The following is a 23,018-nucleotide window of genomic DNA, read 5'->3' as shown; positions in this document are numbered from 1 at the left end:
CCATGTGCCAAAGGTTGCCAATCCCTGGTTTATACTATATGAGCTGCTGATGCACATAGCAACATACAGTACAGGAATGATGATTCTAGGTGTATACCACACCTATTTCTTTATAGTTAGCTAATCTCTTTATTCTTTTGAATATTCCAATATACATAAAAACAATCCTAGAAAATTTAACTGCAAACTAACTGAAGGTCTCAAATGTGGGTGTTGGGGGAGAGCAGGGCTCGGCAGCCCTGGGGGAAATCCCTTCTGGTTTATGTCTTATGTTACTAAAATCTCATGCTTAAGGGTTTCACAGTTGGTCATCTGCAGGAGTCAGGAAGGAATTTTTTTCTCCAGTGTATTCTCAGATTTTTTTGGTCTTCTTCCTGTGACGCAGCAGAGAGGGCCACTGCTAGAGGTGGGACATTGGACAGGGTGGGATGGTTCTCTGAGATGGCATCCTGCTTTGGCTGGTTCTTGCTCACATGTAACTGATTGCCATATGTGGGGTTGGGAAAGAATTTTCCCCAAGGTCAGATGGGCAGTGACCTTGCAGTTTTTTTGGCTTCCTCTGCAATGTGGAATGCAGGTCACTTGCTACGATCATCGAGGTATAGCTCACTCAATCAATTCCCTGCCACTGCAGGGACCTCTGGTATTGATGCACCTCAGTCCCTCCCATGCTCTCCCTGTGGCATATAACAGTTTCGTCTCCCGTGAGCTTTCATACTTGGTCTAATTTTAGTTGTGTGCTGGTGCTGGGTGGTGTTGGTGGCCTGTGATATGCAGGAAGTCAGACTAGATAATCTCGTGGCCCCTTCTTGCCTTAATCTCTCTGACTCTAAATACATAGACTGTTTTGGCAAGACTTTCAAAAGAGCTCAGCACCCAATCTCGCCCTTTGTTTAGGAGTTTACATCTGATAATCTGGATCGGTTTAAATGTATGCATGGTATCTGTAAATTATTGCCCTAACTAGGCATCTTGAATGCCTGAGGAGCAAAGAACTGACTTTAGTGTCAGTCCCACACAGAGAACTGCACAGGTCAACCCCTGCACCTGCACAGAGCCCAAATAAAAACAATGAGTCTCCATGCATCAGTCTGCCATTGTGGCTCTCTGAGTAGGATCAAAGTCTTTATTCTAAACTACTAGAAATTCTTAATACAGCTGAATGTTGTAATCCTAACCCAAGCAAATCTCTGTGCGGTTTTCTGCCCGAGTAAGGATTACACTATCAAATCACTATTTTTTCCTTTGTATATTGATATAATTTAAATAGAATGAAAATATTCTTTCACAACAAAAACTGAAAGGAGGCATGAATTGTGTTGTACCTGCTCTTCTAACATGCATAAGTATTTTATCTCTGACTAGAAGAATAAAGTTTCAGTAGACAGTCACTGATGAATAGTTCACTTTTTTAATACCAAACTACTTTTAAAAATAATAATTAGGACATTGAGTCTTCTGAATATACAAAATGTGAGAGTAAAGGGAAGCAAAATGACATTCTTTAGTATGTGCTTCTTGCAATGAAAATTTGGCTACATAACTGGCCTGACTTTTGTAAATGAGTGATGTTTCTGTATGGGACTTTAAAAAGCAACTCTGCATTGGGCTAACTTGGCTCCCATTGAAATCAATGCCAGTTTTATCACTAGCTTTAATGGGAGTAGAGTTAGGTCAATGCTGGACACTTTTAAAAATTCCACCTGCCATGCACTGAAATAGGAACATATATCCCCAAATATGACTGACATATCGATCACTATCCTTCCTATATACTTTATAAGGATTACTTGAATCTTGCACGTTAACAATATAGTAGCTCTAATGAAGAATACAATCAACCATATTAGAACTGGGAACAGTGAGTTTAAGGAAATTGTGTATGTGGATGTGGTTTATAACTGAGCCATTATTAACAATGTCCTCAAAGAATCTTGTGGTCTCATTCATACATTTGAACCTCTGTTCAATGTGAAGTGCCCTAAGAAAACAGAAACATCATGGGACAGATTCTGAGCTTATTGACATTAGTGCAAATCATAACTAATTCCATAGGAGTCAATAGAGTTACACTGATGTAAAACTGGTCTAACCAAAAGAAAAAGCAGGCCTTATATGCTATCTTCTTTCACAATCCCAATAGATCATATACTAAATTTATGGTGATAGCTGTTCACATGTTTGAAATTTTTTTTAAAATTAATGTAATTATATTCCTCCTGGTTCAAGGAGAATTATGAGCAGAGATATGAGAGGTGGAAAGTGGAGTTACAATCATGAAATTCTGATGAACTGCTATAAAAACCTCTGAAGGATAAACACATTATTAGCTCTCCATAACACCTCCTATTATTGATGAATGAATTCACTGGATTTGATACCTCTTAATGTGGACAAATATCAAGATGATATTAGTTTATGTGGAGCCCCTTTGAGAAATATGTAGAAAAGAAGTTTCTCAATTCAGGAAAGCCTACATGCTATGGGTGAGAGCTTTGCCAGTAACTTCAGTGGGGTCAGGATTTCACTCTATATTCTTAAAATCATTTGGAACTGAGAATGCATAGTGCTTTGCAGTAACAAGCCCTATATGGCTGTAACATTTGTTTCATGTATTTTACCAACATTTTATGAAACAAGAGTAAAAAAGGGTGAGTTCTGTTATATTGGTCTAGATTGGAGAATGCCTATTGGTGAAAATATGGAAGATAGGAAGTTCATAGTTTCTTTCTTCTGTTGCTTTAACTTGCTAAAGCATGGTGGATTACAGTGGGAAAAGCTACCTTTTACAAACCAGGATAACTTATAACTGATACTCCAGTTTTATACTGATTGGAATAAAAAACTAGACAGATAGACAATCATCAGGCAGTTCTACTCTTCTTAAATGTTTTGTTCTTCCTTTTGAATGTTCCTGCTTGCTGTGGGTTTCAACAGTGGTAACCCACAATGGTTACTACCCCTTTACCTTCTAGTTTTTTATTTAAAATAAAACTAATTGGGAGTTTTGGTTGCTACTAATTAAGGTTTTACATAAAAGTGAAAAGCAACAGCCATTGCCAGTTAGCTCCATGGAAATCTTCCACTCTCCAGCATTTTAGGAAGAGATGAACAGGGAAAACTGAATAGAAAAGAAGTGGGGAGGGAACAGTAGAAGAAAAGGAGGGGGCAGGGGAATAAACACTAAAGGAAAATCTAAGATTCAAGAAAAAACATTAGTCATAAGTGATTGTGTACTTTCATTTCACTGACATATGGGGAAGATTGAGAAATTACTGAACATCACTGAAAACTATTTCACTGAATAAAGAGGATGAAAAAAGACCTGGGGTAGGGAAAGAAATCCCATTGAAGTTAATGGGATTTCACCCACTTACACTAGATTTGAATTTGGTCCACACATTTAAACTACCTCCTACACAAATTCCTATTTTGTAAGATCTTGGGTGGGGAGGGGGGACAAAGAGTAGCAAAGACATAGCTGCATTAAAGCTTACAAGGAGATGACATGCTGAGAAAATCCTGATTTTCAAAGATACTCAGATTGTGTAACACCACTATATCCTGACACCTGGTAAATACCTTCTCTTTTTGATTACTGTCATGCATGCCTGTGAACACTTCTATCCATTAAGATACTTACAATTCTCTACAGAACTTTATACAACAGTTTATTAATATGAACAATGGGCTGATAATCCAATTTAGAAATTCACAAGCACAGTTCTCTGTAAATGCTAGCAATACTAATTATGTCTGCAAAGTACTCACCTCCCTGTGGAAAGAACTGAGAATAAATCTCTTTGAAGGTCTCTTCATTAACAATCCCACTGGGACACTCCTAAGGAAAGTCACAGACAAGACATATGAATAAACTGTCCATTTACCTCAGTGCAAACAAATCAGTTGTTCATGAGATCATACAACCAAATGATAAGCTGATACAGGTAAATCTGGGATATTAAAACACTGAAAAACAAAATGTGATTATTGCATTTTAAAACAAATATTAATAATTTATCACTTTTAAAGCCCACTTTTTAATGAACTTCCCATGGATGAGAGTTCCTTCTATGCCACACCTAAACTTCAGTATCTTCACAGAGCTGAGTGACTGACACAAGCAACACTAAACTCTGCTGCAGTCCTTCCTCTATGGAGCTGTCAATGTAACCTTTGGCCATAGGCTACCTCACAGCTGTAGACAGCTCTCATGCTGAATAGAAGCCAGCTACACAGCACTGAGGCAATATTTCCTTCAGACTCTACCTCAAGGGTAAAGGATGTGGCCACTGAACTCAAAAGAACCCAGCACAGAAGAGGAAAATCAAGCCCTGAAGTTCCTCCTGTCCCATTATTCCTTGTGTTGTGAACCAAGTTAGAGAGGGAAACAAGATGACTAGAAGGCAGATTAGGAGGAAGGCAAACTAGGCAAGGTAAAAAAAGGACGAGAAAAGAAAAATAGAAGGTGATTTTATAAAAATGATCTTTGGAGACAAGAAATAGAAGGGAGGTGGTGTTATCTATTGGCTAGTGCAGACAACTTGGATCTGAGAGATCTGTGTTCAATTCCTCACTTTGCCAGTGACTTAGTGGCTGCCTTGGCCAATTCATTTAACTTCTCTGTGCCTTAGTTTCTCCACCTTAAAATGAGGCTAAGAAACTGACCCACATGCTAAGATGTTTAAGATCCTTGGATGGAAAGCACTATACAATACAAAGTATTTTTATTAAACCAAAGGAAAGAAAAGCAAAAGTTTTGACATTAACACATTTAATTTTTTATTTATTTATGTGCCTACGATTTGGAGTGATGGGAAATTAAGAATTCATAGACCTAGACTCAGGAAAGGGGACCTGTGAGGTAGTGGAGGATGAGATGAAGGTCATGAACAATGTGATTTTTCCTGTGGGTTCATAAAAATCAAAATGGAGAACACTGAATGCATTATAGTTCTAACAATCTACCTAGATAGCAAATAGAAGTTTCAACAATAGCAAATAGGAGTCTGTAGCTGATTCTCTCCCTTTCTTTAGTTTATAGAGAAAGACATCCAGGGTAACGCCCTTTTCACTGAATGTGCAATCTGCTCTCTTTTTGGTAGGTCACAAAAGGCATAGTAATATTAGCAACTCCAGTTACATCAGTCCCTAGGTTAGGCTAGACAGTAGTGTCAGGAATAAAAACTGCCATTCCTGACAGCATATAACTTTACATGTTAACTGTTACAAATAATTGCTGTCACAGATGGAGATGATTCAAATGTACCCTGGAAAAACTTGTCTGAATTATATTTTATGTTAGCCCAATTATAAGTTAGCAACTGCCATGCAGCTTGGTTTTTGTGATATGTGTCAATTACCATAGATAACAGGATTTGTCCATGCGTTCTCTAAAACTGTGATACTTTGCTTTGACACTTAATGAACTACGTATTAACACACCGGTTGAACAAAATACTGTTTGAAAAACAATCCACTTTCATGGAATTGTTTAGCAGTAGAGCCAGTAATGACCACTTGGGTCACCTAACCTGACCCTCTTAATTTTGCTGGGCTCTTCACTACATCATTTCCATTAATGTCTTATTGCTTTTGGCTTTGGATATCTGCAGTAATGGCATCTTAAGCACAGCCATTCTACTGGCCAATTGTTCTTGTTAAAACTTTCCCTGTAAGGTCTAGCCTAAATATTCCTTTCCTTAGCTTAAGGCCACTTCTCCTTGTTCTAACATTCCCTGAGCATCATGGACAGTTTGTTCTTTCTTTAATACCTTTATCTTGAAAATATTTATAGACAAAGATCATGTGCCCCCGAGTCCTCTCTTTTCTAGATTTACAAATTTAGCTCTGTTGTGTTTAAGGGGGTGTCTTTGACCCTCCAAGGGATAAATGTTAAGAAGACCCTTGTTTACTGTTACAATATGAATATGTCTGTGCCATATTATCGCTGGCTTATTCCCATTGTAACAACCACGATTAAAAGTCTTTTAAACCTTTTATTAAACACACAGAAAGGGAAGGAAAACAGCAAAAGCATTTGAAACTTAAGAAGTAAATAAGCCTTTTGTCTGAACAATTTCCTATATTCTGTTTCCCTTTAGCTCTAAGGAGTTTTTTTTATCAGAGGAAAGCCTCTGTTTGATAGTCTTTTCAAATTGAATGAATGATGGTATTAATTGTTCCTTTTGGGAAAAAAGAAAGTTCATTTAAATGGTCTTGAGCTGTGGTCATTGAAGTCAATCCTGTTTCCTTTAAAAGAAAACAAGATAAACTCACACAAAAAGGGAGACAAAAGAATAGTAGAGATAGAAAATACAGCTTCTGTCTCTGACAATCACTCTCATTTGTGAAATTACAGGTACAGTTCATGTCTTATCAGACACTCCTAAACTTGGCAAACTTTTACCAGTGTCAGGCTGTCTAAGGCATTGCTTTCAGCTGGCCTTTCTGGGCACAGGCTCACAGCAGTGTTGTAAAAGGGGGAGTGTCTTGTCCAACTAAGGCAGGCTCTTTTTAGCCAGAAGGCAAAAAGAGAAAGACAGAAAAGAGGAGAAATAGGAGAGGAAAGAAAATGACACATGAACAAGGGCATAACAGTAGGCACCCTCAGGTTCACATTTTAGATGTTGTTCAGGAGCTAGCTGAGCTAGCGGAGGTGCTGATGCCATTAAGCTTCACTCTCTATGGCTTTATTTTTAGGACATCTTTCAGGACCAGGATAATAAGGCCTAGTGGTGTTGTCATGGATCCTGCGGCCCCTAGAAGTGATACTTGCATAGAATATCAGGGTTGGAAGGGACCTCAGGAGATCATCTAGTCCACCCCCTGCTCAAAGCAGGACCAGTCCCCCAATTTTTGCCACAGAACCCTAAATGGCCCGCTCAAGGATTGAACTCACAACCCTGGGTTTAGCAGACCAATGTTCAAACCACTGAGCTATAAGGATAACGGGAGCCATGATGATGAATTTGCTTCTTCCAATCTACCCATCCCACTGGCTCTTTCAGTGTCTCCCAGATAAACAATATCAAGAATGATGGCAACCTCAGCCCAATAAAATTAATGTAAAAAATGTAATGTATTAATGTAAAAAATTAATGTAAAAGTAATGGCATCTTAAGCACAGCCATTCTACTGGCCAATTGTTCTTGTTAAAAACTTTCCCTGTAAGGTCTAGCCTAAATATTCCTTTCCTTAGCTTAAGGCCACTTCTCCTTGTTCTCCTTGTTACATGATGGCAACCTCAGCCCAATAAAATCAATGAAACCAAAATCACTTCAGTGATTTCTACTAGAGACATTACTTCCCATTTCTAGAAGCTTTCAACTTGTTGCTAACCTAAAAATGCAATTAATATCAGTCTATTTATCTCCAACTTTTGGGTACTTTATAAACAATTGTATATGATTGGCTGAGTTGGACTTTGTACCTTGGATAATTTAACACAATGGTTCTCTCCATCTCTCCTCACATGCATTATTCACTAAACCTGAATAATTTTGCTTACCCTGTTTTGTTTCAGGAACTGTTCACGTCCATTTACTTAAAAGCTGTGCATGTTTAATTTGTTTCATCTTGTCCCTCTGTGTATGTTTTCATTTTCACTGAAAACTTTATTTTAGTATGTACTATGATCCCAAAATATAATGGAGAAACACCTGTATATGCTTTTTATTCTGATTCTTCAAATAAAAAAAGATGAATTGGTTTCTTAGGGTCCAATCAACTCCTAATAAAGGCAATGCATGTTTTTCTAATGGGAAAACAGCGTAATGGGAGCTGGATAAGATCTTTAGTCTGATACTTATAGGATGAGAGTTTAGCAGTTCTTGTAATATCACAGTTCAGACAAAAACTGGATCTGTCATTCCAGATAAATGGTTAGTGGTCAGCTTTCCAGCACACATTAGCCCAGAGATACTTGCTGAAACTCAATCTAGGACCTTATAAACCACAGATGGCTCTTAGAGACTTGTAGAGTCCACAGATCTGAATGTGGCTCCTATCAGGTGGAACACACTCTCTATGTTGCACTGATATAGTGGGGAACACTGATCAAATTCACCAGAGGCACCAGGTTCCCTACCAACCACCTAACCAGCTGGGGGGGGGGAGGGAAATGTGCAGTTGAAAATAGTAAAGTGAGAGAAAAACAATCTCCTTCTCAGAGGCAGAAGAAGTGAGGAAAGGACGGGAGAGAGGAGTAACAGTACCTCCCTCCCATCAATCAGGTATGGAGGAGAGGAAAAGAAAAGTGGGAGAGGCTGATAGTGTTGAATGGAGTATATGAGAGTCACAGATAGACACATAAGAAAAGGAGTACTGTGGACCTTAGAGACTAACAAATTTATTAGAGCATAAGCTTTCGTGAGCTACAGCTCACTTCATCGGATGCATTAACGAAAGCTTATGCTCTAATAAATTTGTTAGTCTCTAGGGCCACAAGTACTCCTTTTCTTTTTGCGAATACAGACTAACACGGCTGCTACTCTGAAACCTGAGATAGACACATGATGACATTCTGACATTGGTTTGGTGATTTGTGAGCAAGCATCATCATGTACTGATGCAAAGCTGCAATGTCATGACTGAAACATTGTACCACATATAGACACTGCACATCAAGTATTTTTCTAGTTCTCTTTGATCTTTTGGGCTTTATAATTGCGAAAGGTCACATGTAGTTGCTCTAACCAATGGGGAATCATGAAGGGCTAATCACATCTTCTGTAGAAATTCTTTAGGTGTTGGTATAAGTTATGAGGAGGAGAAGAGACAAGAACAGGGAGAAAAAACCAGAGCAAAATTATGATTAAGCAGCCAAGTCAAAGAAATTGATTTACTTAATTAATTCAGAACCACATGGAAGAGTGCCACTAGAACTAATCTCCATAAAGTGCTGAAAGCGCCCAACGAAACTTAAATTGAAAGGGCAAACTATGTTTAACAAAAGTTGATATTGCTCTGTGATTATGCTCCATGGATCTTTGTTCTTGATTATCCTTTTAAGACAGTCCATTCAACACACTATCTCACACTTTACAGCAATGAGGGAGGAATGGAACATCACCATTTGCAAAAGCTGTCCCTTTCACATTGGCTTTCTATTGCATACTTGTCCTGAATGGGTATAAATCTCAAACAATTGAAATAAAATAAAAGAAACCTATGAAAGGATGTGCAAAAGAAAAAAATAATTATTCCAATATTTTATTCAATTTTATCAAAATATTTCATGTCAATGAGAAAATGTTTCACTGAATAGTCAGCTGAGAATCCAGGATGAGAAGAAAGGAGAAGGTTGTTATATAAGGACATGAGAGGGCAAAAAAAAGAACCAAAAGATAGAATAAAACCTGTACCTTTTGTGAGAGATTTTTTACAATTCAAGAGTGAAACCAGTCTAGAATATAGTATTTAGGGCCTGATCCTGATCCCATTGAAATGAATAAGAGCATTACCACTTACTTCAGTGCAAGCAGGACTGGGACTCTAACCAGGTTACCAAAGAATGCTTAACTCTTGTGTTTTAACACAGAGCAAAAGCCAAGCATGTCTGTCTCTATTTCTTTATTAGTCTTTCTCCCCTCACCCTCTATCCATCCCTGAACTGCAATGCCTCCCTTCTTTTGTATCAACTTAGAAGTCTGCTCCAATTCCCCCATACCTTATCTGCATTCCTTTTTGGTCACGCTACCGCATAGTTCCCTCCAGCTCTCCAAAAACCACTAACACAGTACTTGCCCACTACTTCCTTTGCATGCTATCATTCATCTGCAGGCTGAAGAAAAATTAAAGAAAGACTTTGTACTTTTAAAATTTTTCCATTTGAGGACTTCAATGTGCTTTACCAATTAAGCCTGACAGCACCCCAGTACAGTAGATATATGGAACATGGTTATCCATTGAAGCAACAGAGGTTAGCATCTCACCCTTAGGTGACACAGAAAGTCTGAGACTGCACTGTGAATGGAACACACATTTCCTGACTTTAGTGTTGTGCCTTAACATAAAACTATCTTCCAGCTGTCTGTGAGCTGAAAGCAAACTAAAAATAACTGGGTATTGTTCACAAGAATAGTAATGTTGAGTGTAGGAGAAAAGGGGAATCTTTATGATCTATGAACCTTTGCCTTTAACAATATCACGGTTCATCTATAGGAGTAAGATTTGTAGAACTGGCCCCTTAATTAACTGACTTCCAGTTAATGGGTTTCAGTGGGACTACTCACATGCATATATCTTCATAATATCTGGTCCTACTTGTCAACTTTTGAAACAGTTTGTAGGAATGATGCTATATGTAATAAAATAGGATTAGATATAATTTATATTCAAGACTAAAATATAATCTCAAATAGTAATTTTTGTAAATTGCAATTAAAAATTATCAAGAATTGATCCTGACTGATGCTGCACATCTATCATTCAACTCCCTTTGTAGTCACTTATTGAGATCAGGCACTTAAGAGTTTTCTACAAAGATGTGATATCCTCTGATTGCTACAGATACAACCAGATGAAAGAATCTGAGCATGACTTAATTAGAGACAGAATTAGCCGAATATTTTTTGTATTATACAAAAAATATTTGTGGACAGATCTGTTCATGTAACACTCTTTGTCTTCATTTGTGGACAGATCTGTCATGTAACACTCTTGGTCTGTCTTGTCTATTTAGCTTAGAAGCTCTTTGGGGAAAGGTACTATATTGCACTTAGCCCTGGTATTAGTTAGAGTCTCTGGTTGTTACTCTAATAACAAACAATACACAGGCATCTTTCATTTAAGAGTGAGGGATTTTTTGTTTGCTTGTTTGAAACTCCTCTTGCAATTTCAAACTAATCTCCTCTTGCAATTTCACAAAACTAACAACTTTTTTAACATCTTTAGTAATGTTAATTACATATAATTAAGCAGAATTAGATTTTATTAGTTTATATTTCTGTCTGATGTGTATTGCTATTACCTGGGGAACCTGCTTTAGCTGAAAGTGATATTGAAATATATCACCATCTAGGTTAAAGACCCAGTGGTTTACATGAAAGATAATTAAAGTCAACTTGATTATTATATTGTACACTCTGAGTGGTGATGAAGTCTGAGGTCTACAATATCCCCAGACAGCATTTTTGCTGTACCTTTAATGGTTTTATCGTACCCATCCTTCTAGGAACTGGCATTAACATAAAACATTATGTTGTATAACTGTGTGCAAATATCATAATGGAGTCCAAAATGCTGCTTGAATACAAACTTCAGATTTGAGAATAGCGAGCTGGAGTTTAGTTGCAGTAAAAGTGAAGTTACAGTCACACAGGCTCAAGTGACCAAGATGACTACAGGAATAGCATTATAATTTATCACTGTGACAGACTGGATTCAAACACCTTGTTCGACTAATTGTATATGGAATATCATTCTATCTCATCTTAGCAGGGAAATCTCATTCTAGTGTCAACTTAAATGAGGAGACAGGGTAACACCTTTTAAATGTGCTCTATATGAAACATTGAAGAAGCTGAATCAGAAATGGTATTGCTAAAGGTTGCCTCTTGCTGGAATGCTCTTTTTCTATAACAGTGACATGTGACAATCAAAAATGTGTAAGTGACAATACTCAAACAGTCAATGGGACTGTGCAATCCATCCACCATGTAAAGGCCAGTTTCTGCCCTTGTGCATGCAGCTATACCACAATATAAATCAACTGGAACCCTGTGGGAGCATACTCAAGGGCAGAATGTGGCCTTCTTTTTGTTGTACACTTGGATATCCAATATACTCTACTTATTCTTAAATAGATCCCAATACAAGTCTAATTCTTCAACTCTCCTAAAACTTGGTTCACAAGGATAGAATCTGTTTTAGAAACTGGCACTGGATAAGCAATACAGATTTGCTGGAGGTAAGTACAAATAACGGTGGGGCAGGTCCAACCTCTGTTTTCTCCTGCAGGTAATCTTTAAATAATAATGCTGCAACAAGACAGCAGTAATGTGTTCAATAAGGGACTTTTTTCAAGAGTGTTCGGTTCTAATTTCCATTAGTCTAAGAATTTATGACTGCCACATATACTCTGTAAGGCAATCATGATCTAGCAACTCCATCTTAAGACAAGTAGTTCCAATATGAGCTTTTGTACACTAACTACTCGTGATAAGATTCTGTCTCACCTAAATAACTATTATCTATTCCCTCCTTATCCCTTGGCAGTGTAACGTTAAAACTCCCAATTCTAAATGCTAATGAAAAGCTACAATAGGGACTGGTCCTGCAAAGTGCTGAGTGCCACTTTTAATATGCTGAATACCTTTAGATTCTTGTAGGAGGTATTCAGCTCACCATAGCATCACAGGGCTGGAAAGGATCTTGAGAGGTCATCTTGTCCAGTCCCCTGTATTGAGGGATCATCAAGTACACCTAGACCATCCCTGACAGGTGTTTATCTAACTTGTTCTTTAAAACCTCCAGTGATGAGGATTCCACAACCTCCCTCGGTAGCCTGTTCCAGGGCTTAACTATCCTTATAGTTAGAAAAATTTTCCTAATATCTAACGTAAATTTCTCCTGTTGCAGAGCAAGCTGATTACTTCTTGTCTTACCTTCAGTGGACATGGAGAAGAATTTATAACAGCACCTAATATATTGGAAGACTATAATCAGCCCCGCCAATCTTCTTTTCTCAAGACATGCCCTTTTTTTAACCTTTTAATATTGCATGATAAGGCTGTTAGGGCCAGATTTTTAAAGGTATTTAGGCTCCTCCCGTTAAAATCAATGGGAGTTAGGTGTCTAAAATACCTCAAAAATGTGGCTTTCAGTCTTCAGCAGTAAGGAATGACAGATGCATCAACACCACAGGCACACAAGTGCTCAGATACTACAGTGATGCGATATTATTTTTTCCCCAACAAATAACTTGGAAGAGTAGCATGGTCTCCATAGAAGTCTGCAGACTACATTCTACAAGTTGAACTCGGGACATTCTTTTGTCTCTGATGACTGGCCCTTTACTCTGGCCTCATCCCACCCTCCACCCCCTATGGTTCTCCACTGCCAGCCTCACTTTCCCTGCCCTACATGATCCTCTCCAGCTTCCTTCCTTCCTTCCCTCCCTCCTCTCCCCCTTTTTCCTTCTGTCCCCTTTCCTCCTCCTCACTTAATTTCTTCCTTCCCATTTCTTCCCTTTTTTCCTACTCACATGCTGTTCTCAACAGATTACTTAAACACATCACATTAGTACTACCTTTGCTCTCCCTTTCCCCTTCCTTCCTAACCTGTGTCACACTTATTGCTGTGTCTTATCTTCAATTAGGTTGTACGCTCTTTGGGATAGGGACAATGAATTCCTATGTGATTGAATGGTGCCTAGCAGTATGACACTCCAATCTCAGTTGTTGCTTTTGGTTGCAATTGAAATATAAATAATAATAGATATAAAGCTAAACCTTACCTAGCTTTACTGCTGTGGATTTTGATGAATATAAGTACTTGGTCTTCAACATCAAGTCCTTATTAGAACCTGCCCTTCAATGCTCATATTCTATACCAGTGGCTAATAAGTTAATATAAGGAGCCAGTTTAAGTTTCAGTGACCATAGGAGCGTAAGTATTGCTATACCAGACTGGATTAATGATCTGTCAAGTCCAATATCTCAGTTCATCTGGACAATATGGAAAATTGCACAGGAAATTATAACTTACATTCCAGTCGTTCAAATGGCTCAGCAATACTTTTCTCAAAATTTTTGAACCAAAAAAATTTACCATTGAAAAATAAACTTTCATTGGAAACTAATTCTTTGTGGGAAAATATTTTTGACAAAAATTTTAAATGGGAATTTCTGAATGAAAAGCTTTATTTTGAGTTAAAATCTTTTTTTTTAATAGACTTTTTTTGAAATATGGTTATTTCAAAAGTTTAGATTTTTGTTTTTTCAACTTTTCCTCACTGGATGAAAAATAACATATATGGAATATTTTTCCACTTTTTCCTTTTTCTCTTTTTATTTTAATTTTTCCTATTTCTATTCTGTAACTTTTCAACATTTTTCCAATTTTGGAGTTACAGAGTGGCAAAAGGAAAAATTAAAAACTCTGTAACTTTGCCACTTTAATTTTTCAAAAGTTAAGGAAATAAAGAAAAGTTTGGATAATCTCTAATTATATTATTATACCTGCAGTGAAATTTTTATCTTAGCTTCTCACAAAGACTGGTTTATCTCATAAGAACATAAGAACGGCCATACTGGGTCAGATCAAATATCCATTTAGTCCAGTATCCTGTCTTCCAACAGTGGCCAATGCCAGGTGCCCCAGAGGGAATGTCGCCCATTCCCTGCTTCTGGCAAACAGAAGCTAGGGACACCACTGCTGCCCATCCTGGCTAATAACCATTGATGGATCTATCTTCCATGAATGTATCTATTTCTTTTTTGAACCCTGTTATAGTCTTGGCCTTCACAACATCCTCTGGCAAGGAGTTCCACAGGTTGACTGTGCATTCTGTGAAAAAATACTTTCTTTTGTAGAGGTAGAGATCAGGGTAGAGATCAACTAAGCAGTCCACAAGTAAAGACTCTAACTCAGTTGGGAAAGGTGATCATCTTATTCCTTGAATTAATAATATTGATTTTGTTATAAGTGATGCACTTAAAGGCTATAAGATACAGTGGGTTTGAGGCTTGAGACAGAGGAGCCTGTGGTCTGTTACTGAGAGGGATCTTGTGCTTGATTACAGTCTTTTAACCTTTTTCATGTTAACTAGACTCAGCTTTGAATCACGTGTTTCTATACTTCTAAATCTGCATGGTTCAGGTACTTGCTATATCTGAAATGCTTCAAGAGACTAGAGTAATGATAAAAGAAAAGGAGTACTTGTGGCACCTTAGAGACTAACAAATTTATTAGAGCAACTAATTTGTATAATTTTCCTTCCACCTCTGACTAATTTGAATGAAATACAGATGCCCTCATGATTTTTATATTTGCAATATACTGAGCCAAGTGATAATTTTTTTATTCATAGCACTTTCTTACTACACCAAATTCATCGCCCTAGCTAGGAGTACCAATATTAATTTTTATTTTCTGATTAAGCATCCAACTCTAATTTTGCTCAGAAATAGACTGTTCTTAGTTTAAGTGGTCTACATTTGCATCATGGTAAATTTGCATTCAGATTCCATAGTGAAGGATCAGTGGCTGATTAGGAGAATAACTATCCTCAGCAAAACATTGGTCAAAAGTTTCTCAAAACTTTTCTCCCTTCCCCTCTCCCAATATCTGATTCCGGTAGCCAAACTATTGTCAAACTGTCTCTCTTCAGAGATAAAAAACCAGAACTCTGTGAAAATGGGAGCACACCAAAGCCAAACTAGCACATTTTATCTTTTAACTGATTTAATGAAAAGGCAAAAATTTGGGCTTTTTGCCAGGAAGAATTTTTTGTCAATTCACTTCAGATAATAATGTCCCTTCTTCCCACTATCTCTAATAGAGGTCATGGCTTTGCAGGACCAGTCATGTTTCAATTTTGGAAATATAGAAAGATGAGATCCTGACAGCAGAAGGACAGGTTTCAGAGTAGCAGCCGTGTTAGTCTGTATTCGCAAAAAAAAAAGGAGTACTTGTGGCACCTTAGAGACTAACAAATTTGTTAGTCTCTAAGGTGCCACAAGTACTCCTTTATTTTTTGACAGCAGAAGGCAAGTGATGAGAGAGGAAGAAGGAGGATGGGGAAGAGGGAGGAGTTAACCTGACATAAGATTTAAAAATAAAGTGGGGTTTACTTTGAGTTTTAGCCATAATTTTATTAGATACCCAGAGGCATTTACATGAGGGTGCAATAGATCTAAATATTATTATTGAGGGATGGGTGTAAGATGACTCTGAGTCTTCCTGTTTCTGAGGCAATCTGACCTTCAAAACTGTGCATTCTCTGTATCCAGATGAAATTGTTAACTACCTGACCTAGTGAGTGAAGTTATAATGCATGAAGTTAAAGTTTAAATAGGAAAAATGGATACTGAAAAGTTCAAATACACAGAACTAGAGCACACATTAAAAGATTGTTTGTGACTGCAGTAATTTGTCAAGATTTCTGGAGTGTTCCATTTTCTTTCTTTCATCATGGACGTAGTAGAATCTGGACTCATCTGGTGTCAGACTCTGCAACCGCCTCAATTTCCTTCCTTCATCAAACAAAATTACTCTCCCTTATAGGGTCTGGTGTATTAACATAAAATAACAGTTCCACTCAAAGCTAGACTATCCCAGCCTTCTTTTTCCATGTACAGCATTCCATTCTGCCCCTCTTGGACTCCTAATTCCCGCTGAAACATTTTGCTCTTGACCCTGGTTATAGGCAGCTCCAGCCATGTCTTTCCCTCTGCCTGGGAAGAAGAGCTTCACTCCTGGTCCCTTCTGACTCTCATTCCCCTCTAGATGCCTTCTTGCTCCCTGAAGGAATCTCTCCTTTGCACCTTTGTATCAGAACCCCAGACCTCAGTTCCCCAGGTCTCTTTGAGGAGGGGTACTCTACCAGGCCCAGTCTAGGCATCTCCAGAGAGGTCTCTTCCTGGTCTTTCCTAGAAACAAATCTCCCCCTTGCTTACAGAGCAGGCTTCTTCTTTTAGGAAGCCCCATCCACAGGCTACCATCACGTGATGCCAGGTCACCTGATCCACTCACAAGCCCATGCCAAAATCCATGCCATCACATGATGCCAGGGCACCTGACCTAATCATAAGCCCTTGCCAAAACCCATGCCATCACGTGATGCCAGGTCACGTGACCCACTCACAAGCCCATGCCAAAACCCATGCCATCACGTGATGCCAGGTCACGTGACCCACTCACAAGCCCATGGCAAAACCCATCACCTAGGAGGCAGATAACTAGGCACAAGCGGGGTTGAACCCATCTGCCCCTAAAGGGCCACGTCTACCCTGTAGCAGTCTAAGAATCCACTTTTGCATCCTCATTTGAGTCAGATCCTGCTGCCTGGATGTAGAAAGCAGGAGGAATGTTGCATAGAGAGCCTCTTCCCTGTCCACTGTAGCAGAGCAGGATGCAGCATGTAAGCGAGCATTAGTGACACAGACTCATACTAGTGATGCTCTAAAGTCCCACAGTGTGCAGCAGGTCAGTCTGTCCAATCACCACCTACCCCATTCGCTAGCCAGGAAGGAGCTGTTTATACTAACTAAGCAGCTTCCCAGATCACTCTACTGAATCCTATACCAGTCAGCAGGATCTCTCAAGCAGAGGAAGCACTGCCTAGCATTCCCTCCGGTGCCATGGCAGGATTTCACTCTTTATGAATTTCACACTATACACTCTTCAGTTATGAACACAGCTGGTTTACAGATGACAAGGCATGAAATTATCTATTCACCAAGTAAGTCATTCAGAGAGTTTCCAAGTCTCAGGCAGGATAAAAAAAACTAAATGCAAACTAGTCAGTTAGTAAGCCAATCTTGCAACATAGATTAACTCATGGTTAGTTAAAGATTTTTGCACTTCAAGACAACACCCTTAAAGGTATATTCCTCAATACTGTATTAGGCTTATATGGGTATTAATGAGATACTTGTCAAGTACTTTAAGCTCAAAATTTGATGTTCCTTAACGCTGTGAAAATCTAATAGAGAATGTCCGACAGATTCTAAATACCTGATATTTTTAATCCACTTTTCTGTTAGCTATATATTACAGCCTTTGCCTCAGTAGTTTTGTCTGGGAAAAGATATGTTGCTGCTCCCCTTTAGGATAGTGATACTGTGTGGCACTGAGATATTGGAGGTGGAGGAGGGTGACCAGATAGCAAGTATGAGAAATCAGGACAGGGTGTGTTGGGGGGAAAGGCATATAAGACTATAAGAAAAATGCCTGAATATTGGGACTGTCCCTAGGGAGGGGAAAATCGGGGAAAAATGTTTGAGAAACTTTTGACCTCTGGTTTGCTGAAAATAGTAATTCTGCTACACAGCTGCTGATCTGTGGCCATGGAAGCTGAACGTAAATGAGCTGTGATGCAAAAGTGCACCCATTAAACTCAGAATAGTCTATTTCTAATAGTGTAAAACTAGAATTGGCTGCTTAATCAGAAAATAAAAATTAATATTGTATCCCTTGTCAATGGTGCCACATTCTTGGGGTAACAGCTTGAGTCGTGACATGGATATTATCAATAGAAGAAAGAATATCAAAAAGTACATAGGTGCTGGAACTAGAAGTGTTGGGGACAGCTGCCGCACCCTCTGGCTGGAAGTGGTTTCCATCATACACAGGATTTACAATTTGGTTCAATGGCTGTCAGCACCCCCATTATACAAATTGTTCCAGCACCCTGAAAAGTTAGGAAAAGAAACATCAGAGAGGACAAGAATGACAGCATCCTGGAGACAGTAATTTTGAAAAGACATTAGGGAAATCATGGTTTATTATTATCAGAGAAGAGGAGATTTTGAGGTCAAGGAAGTATAGAGAAAAAGAACATTTAGTCTGGATATAGGGAAAATTACCTAAAAGGGAGATTCTATATATCACCTGTACAATAACCTCTCAAGGAAAGTAATAGAAACGCTATCTCTTGACACATTCGGTTGAACAAAACACTAAAACATACCTTTGCCTTTGCTTTGTCCCATTAGTCACAGCCAGCAGCTCTTGTGCTCCATCTCCAACCATTCCTGTTGAGTACGTCTTCCATAGGTGACTGGTAACTGCTGAAGGGGGTCGGGCAATGGCATCCTTCCCCACCACCATCACAGCTACAGTCAACTTCCTGGTGACTGCCAAGCAGGGCCGGCCCCAGGCACCAGCGAAGGAAGCAGTTGCCTGGGGCGGCCCATAGAAAGGGGTGGCACTCCATCAGTTATTGGGGTGCCGCATCCGGGTCTTTGGCAGCGAGCCCTTCATTCCCTCTCTTCCATTTTGGCGGCAGTTTGGTGGCAGCTCAATCATTTTTCTTTTACCCCCGCCGCTTGGGGTGGCAAAAAAGCTGGAGCTGGCCCTGCTGCCAAGGCACCCTCTAGCAACACCTTCTTGACCACGGCATGCCCCAACCATGGTACACTGGGAGGTTCCCCGCATTGCTCATCCTTAAGGCCGGCCTTGCCAGGGTCGGCCTTATGGAAAATGACACCCTGGAAAACTTGTATTTTGGCACCCTGCCCCCTGCTGCTCCCTTGGTCCCCCAGTCCCCTGGTGCCTCCCCAGACCTCCACTCCTCCCCATCGCCCCTGGCTCTTGAGGCCTCCCCCAGTTCCCTAACTGAGGCTGATCTTTCTTGGGCCTGAGGGCTGAGCCTTGGGTAAGTGCAGGAGGTAGTCAGGACCCTCCTGTTCCACTTGCCATTCATGCAGTCCGGTGTCCATCTGGATACGTAGGTCCATAAAGATTTCTAGACTGGTGGTGGAGGAGTGCACCTGTGCCAGCTTATCTTTTAGTTCTTTGCAAAGACAATTTTGAAACTGATGGAGAAGAGCAGCCTTGTTCCCAGCAGAATATCTGGCCATAGGCCTGAACTAGGAGACATAATAAGGTGCTGATCCCTGGGTTTGCCAATACTTTCATAAGGCAGTCTCTACCATGTGGAGTTTGTGAGGATACTTGAAAATTGTAGCAAATGCTGGTAAGAATGAGTTCCAATTAGTCAAAAGGGGGGTGATCCTACTCTAGAAGGGGAGAGGTCCATGCTAGGGGGTTCCCGGTAAACACAAGCTCTGTACCAGCCCCACCTTAACTTGTTCTGTGACACAGTCCTGGGGCTGGAGCATAAGCTGTATTAGGTAAGGAACCAAGGAGACTTACTGCAAGAACCATCATATCTTTCCAGTAAAGGGAGTCTGGGGCTGAGCAATACTGTGGGCCTGAGTTCAAGATCCATGGCTCCTAACATGCTTTCACATTATGGCGAGCCTCATGGGAACGAGCTGCTCCCTCTACAAAAAACTCATTACTCAGCCTGATGTGATACAGCCAGGCTTTAAGCTGCAGTGCTATCTCTGGTGTAAGATCAACTGCTTCAGATGCAAGTGGTGAGGTGTGCAGCAAATGACCACACCTTGGGACTCATAACAGACTTCTATAGAGGGGTGGTGTAGTTGAGGATGCTGCAAAACTACTAGATGACTGCTCATCTTGCGCTGGACTTTCCAGACTCCACACTGCAACCCCAAGGTTACTGAATGGCTAAAATGTATGATGCCTACCTAAGCCCCTTTGGCATTTTTCTTCCTTTTTGACTTATAAATCATGTTCTACCTCCCTACTTTCTATTTTGAACTTTTTTCCATCCTTATTGTACCACTTGTTCCTTCACTAATAATCATAATCATTTCACAGAGGATTCCTGTCAACTTCTCCTTTTGCACCAACCACTCTTTATGCGACTCCTAACATCCATATCCATAGCTCAACTCTGAACCAAGGTATTTAAACTGTCGCAAAGACTTTAACTCTGTACCACTTAGTTTTACTACTTTCTCTTTGTCCCTCCCAAAGAAGCATCACATGCATTCCATCTTTTATCAGTTTATTCATAAACAATTTTCTTCTAATGTATTTTCTTCTAAAGCACTAAAACATATAATCTGTGAAAATTAATTCTCCATTGGGAAAGGGATGAACACAAAACCACAAATCCAAACACAGATGCCCTGACTTACTGAATTTTGTGATGGAAAGGGCGGCAGGTCAGATTTGGGGACCTGGAGTATGCTGACTTCTTGTTGTATTTTAAGGGCATGTCTACACTTACCGGGGATCAATGCTGTGGTGGCTGATGCACCAGGGTCTATTTAACAGGTCTAGTGAAGACCTGCTAAATTGACCAAAGATCGCTCTCCCATCAACTCCGTTACTCCACTGGAACGAGAAGTATAAGGTAACTCTATGGGAGAGTGTCTCCTGTCAACCCAGCCTGGTGTAGACACCACAGTAAGTCAACCTAAGCTAAGTTATTCACCTAGCTGGAGTTGCATAACTTAGGTCGATTTACCCTGTAGTGTAGACAAGGCCTAAGAGACCTTCCTAGGCATACTGAGGTGTTACAAGAAGCTCATACTTTTCTTAGACTCCCATTTTTTGGCCAAGCTCCAAGACCCTAAAGCGGGGAATAGACCTAGAGGGCCAGATCACGAGTTACTGTAAATCAGCATTGCTCCATTGACTTAATGAGGCTATGTCAATTTACACCAGTTGGGGATACTTATACACAAATACTTCTTTATCTCCAAGAGAAATAGGATAGGTAAAATATGTAATGTCATTTGGTCTTTTTTGTATCCGAAAACAGACAGAAGGTTTGCAGTATAAATACTGCACTTCTCCAATAGTAACTTCTCCAAGATTGCTAGCAATGTTTATGTACAGAAAATACATGCTGTAGGAACAGGGATTATTATACATAACCAAAAAAAAAATTAACATGCAATCATCATACTTAGATTTCCCTTTCCATTCCCTGCTCTAATTCTAGAAAAGGTAGTAAGAGAAGACATGGTTTTACTGTTATACGCATATAACTCCATTGTAATCAGTGGAGTTGCACCTGTGTAACTGTGAGCAAACTTTTGTCCATCATATTTAGAAGTTAATAAAACTTAAATAAGTTATTTCTCATCAGCATCAGAAGTATCTATCCTTTTTCTTCCCTACAGACAGAATTTTCTCTGAACTCTCTCTTTGAATATACCTTTCCATGTAGTTAAACTGCTAACATTTGGCCCCTGATTTTAACACCTCTCTTTTTGAAGTTAAATGCACAATAGAAATATTTAATTTCATTTTTCTTGACAGATCTTTCAACTCTTCCACATCAAATAGGAGTTTTGAGGATGATCAAAAAACTGGAAAAACTGGTACATGTGTGAGATGGTTGCAATGCCTGTAAAAGAGGTTTCTGCTTTTGCTTTTCTCATAAGTCAGCTATATTATTTCCCCATCCCGCTGTTTTTACTGAACTTTTCTAATTGCACTCTATGGGCCTGATTCCTAGTTGTTCCCAAACTCCACTAAGTATGTGAGTAATATCTTTATGCCATCTTTACATCTCCCAAGAGCAGCCTCAGCTCTTCCCTTGCATCTATCTACCTATGGCTATAAGGAGCCCCTAAGGCAACTGGAGATGACTGTCACAGAGAAGTATGCAGGCTGCTCTCCTTACTCCAGTCATGCCCATACACTAGAGATTGGGGGCAACTCAGACACAGAATAACTATGCTAGAGAAATTCCCTAGTAGCTATTTCTGCTTGATTTATGGTTCCCTTGCACTGGAAAATATAGTGTACAAAGGCAGAAATGTAGCAATGGTGAATCAGATCCTGTATTCTTGCCCTGAGTCTGTGAAAATAAACGCCCTAGAGGAAACTAAATCATTAAACTTCTTTAATATAATATAACCAATAGGCTATACTAATATTTTATGAAAACCCTACAAATCCCAAATGCCTGTTCATTCAAAGCTAACAACAACTATTAGAGTTAGTTAATGATTCCAGCATATAGGATTAATGCATCTTCCAGCATATAGGATTAACGCAAAATTAAAGAATTAGAGTTAGTTTAAGTTAGGTTAAGAAAATATATATGTGTTATAAAGAAAGGCCTTGACTAGCAAGTAAAAGGAAGCCATTGAAGATAATGAATTATATGGCCAGAAGGAATGAAGCAGGGAGGATGTCTGGTTCAAAGAATGAGACAAGGGAAAGTTTCTAAAAGGAAGACCTCTGACCGATAGGGATGACTGCAGACGGTTTTAAATAAAACAAAGAGAATCTGTCTTAAAATGAGACAACGAGGCCCTTCCCAACCCACATACCCATGTTAAACACTATGTGAACCCAGGTGCAATGAAACAACTGTTGGTGAGCAAGGAGGAGGAGAGGAAAGGCCTTGGACAGACAGGAGGTTGTAAATCGTATCTGGAGTAAGACTGGAAATAAAGAAGAACTGTCTCGAATTGTTTTTTAGCTGAAGTCAGTAACTGGCAATGACATCACTT

General features: G+C 39.3%; 1 protein-coding gene across 8 annotated transcripts in view; it reads right to left on the bottom strand.

Annotated features, from left to right (window-relative positions):
* KCNIP4 (potassium voltage-gated channel interacting protein 4) overlaps nucleotides 1-23,018 on the bottom strand; it is an 849,263-nt gene that overhangs the window by 28,693 nt on the left and 797,552 nt on the right. For all 8 annotated transcript variants that reach the window (XM_038400064.2, XM_038400062.2, XM_038400060.2 and 5 more), the window contains one exon: nucleotides 3,772-3,841. In XM_038400064.2, coding sequence (XP_038255992.1) covers nucleotides 3,772-3,841 — 70 coding nt within the window. The remainder of the gene's footprint in view (nucleotides 1-3,771; nucleotides 3,842-23,018) is intronic.

The sequence above is a fragment of the Dermochelys coriacea genome, chromosome 4, assembly GCF_009764565.3.
Source record: "Dermochelys coriacea isolate rDerCor1 chromosome 4, rDerCor1.pri.v4, whole genome shotgun sequence".
NCBI classification, from domain to species: Eukaryota; Metazoa; Chordata; order Testudines; family Dermochelyidae; genus Dermochelys; species Dermochelys coriacea.
Note: the sequence above shows the minus strand (reverse complement) of the source record. Positions and strands in the feature narration are given on the sequence as shown.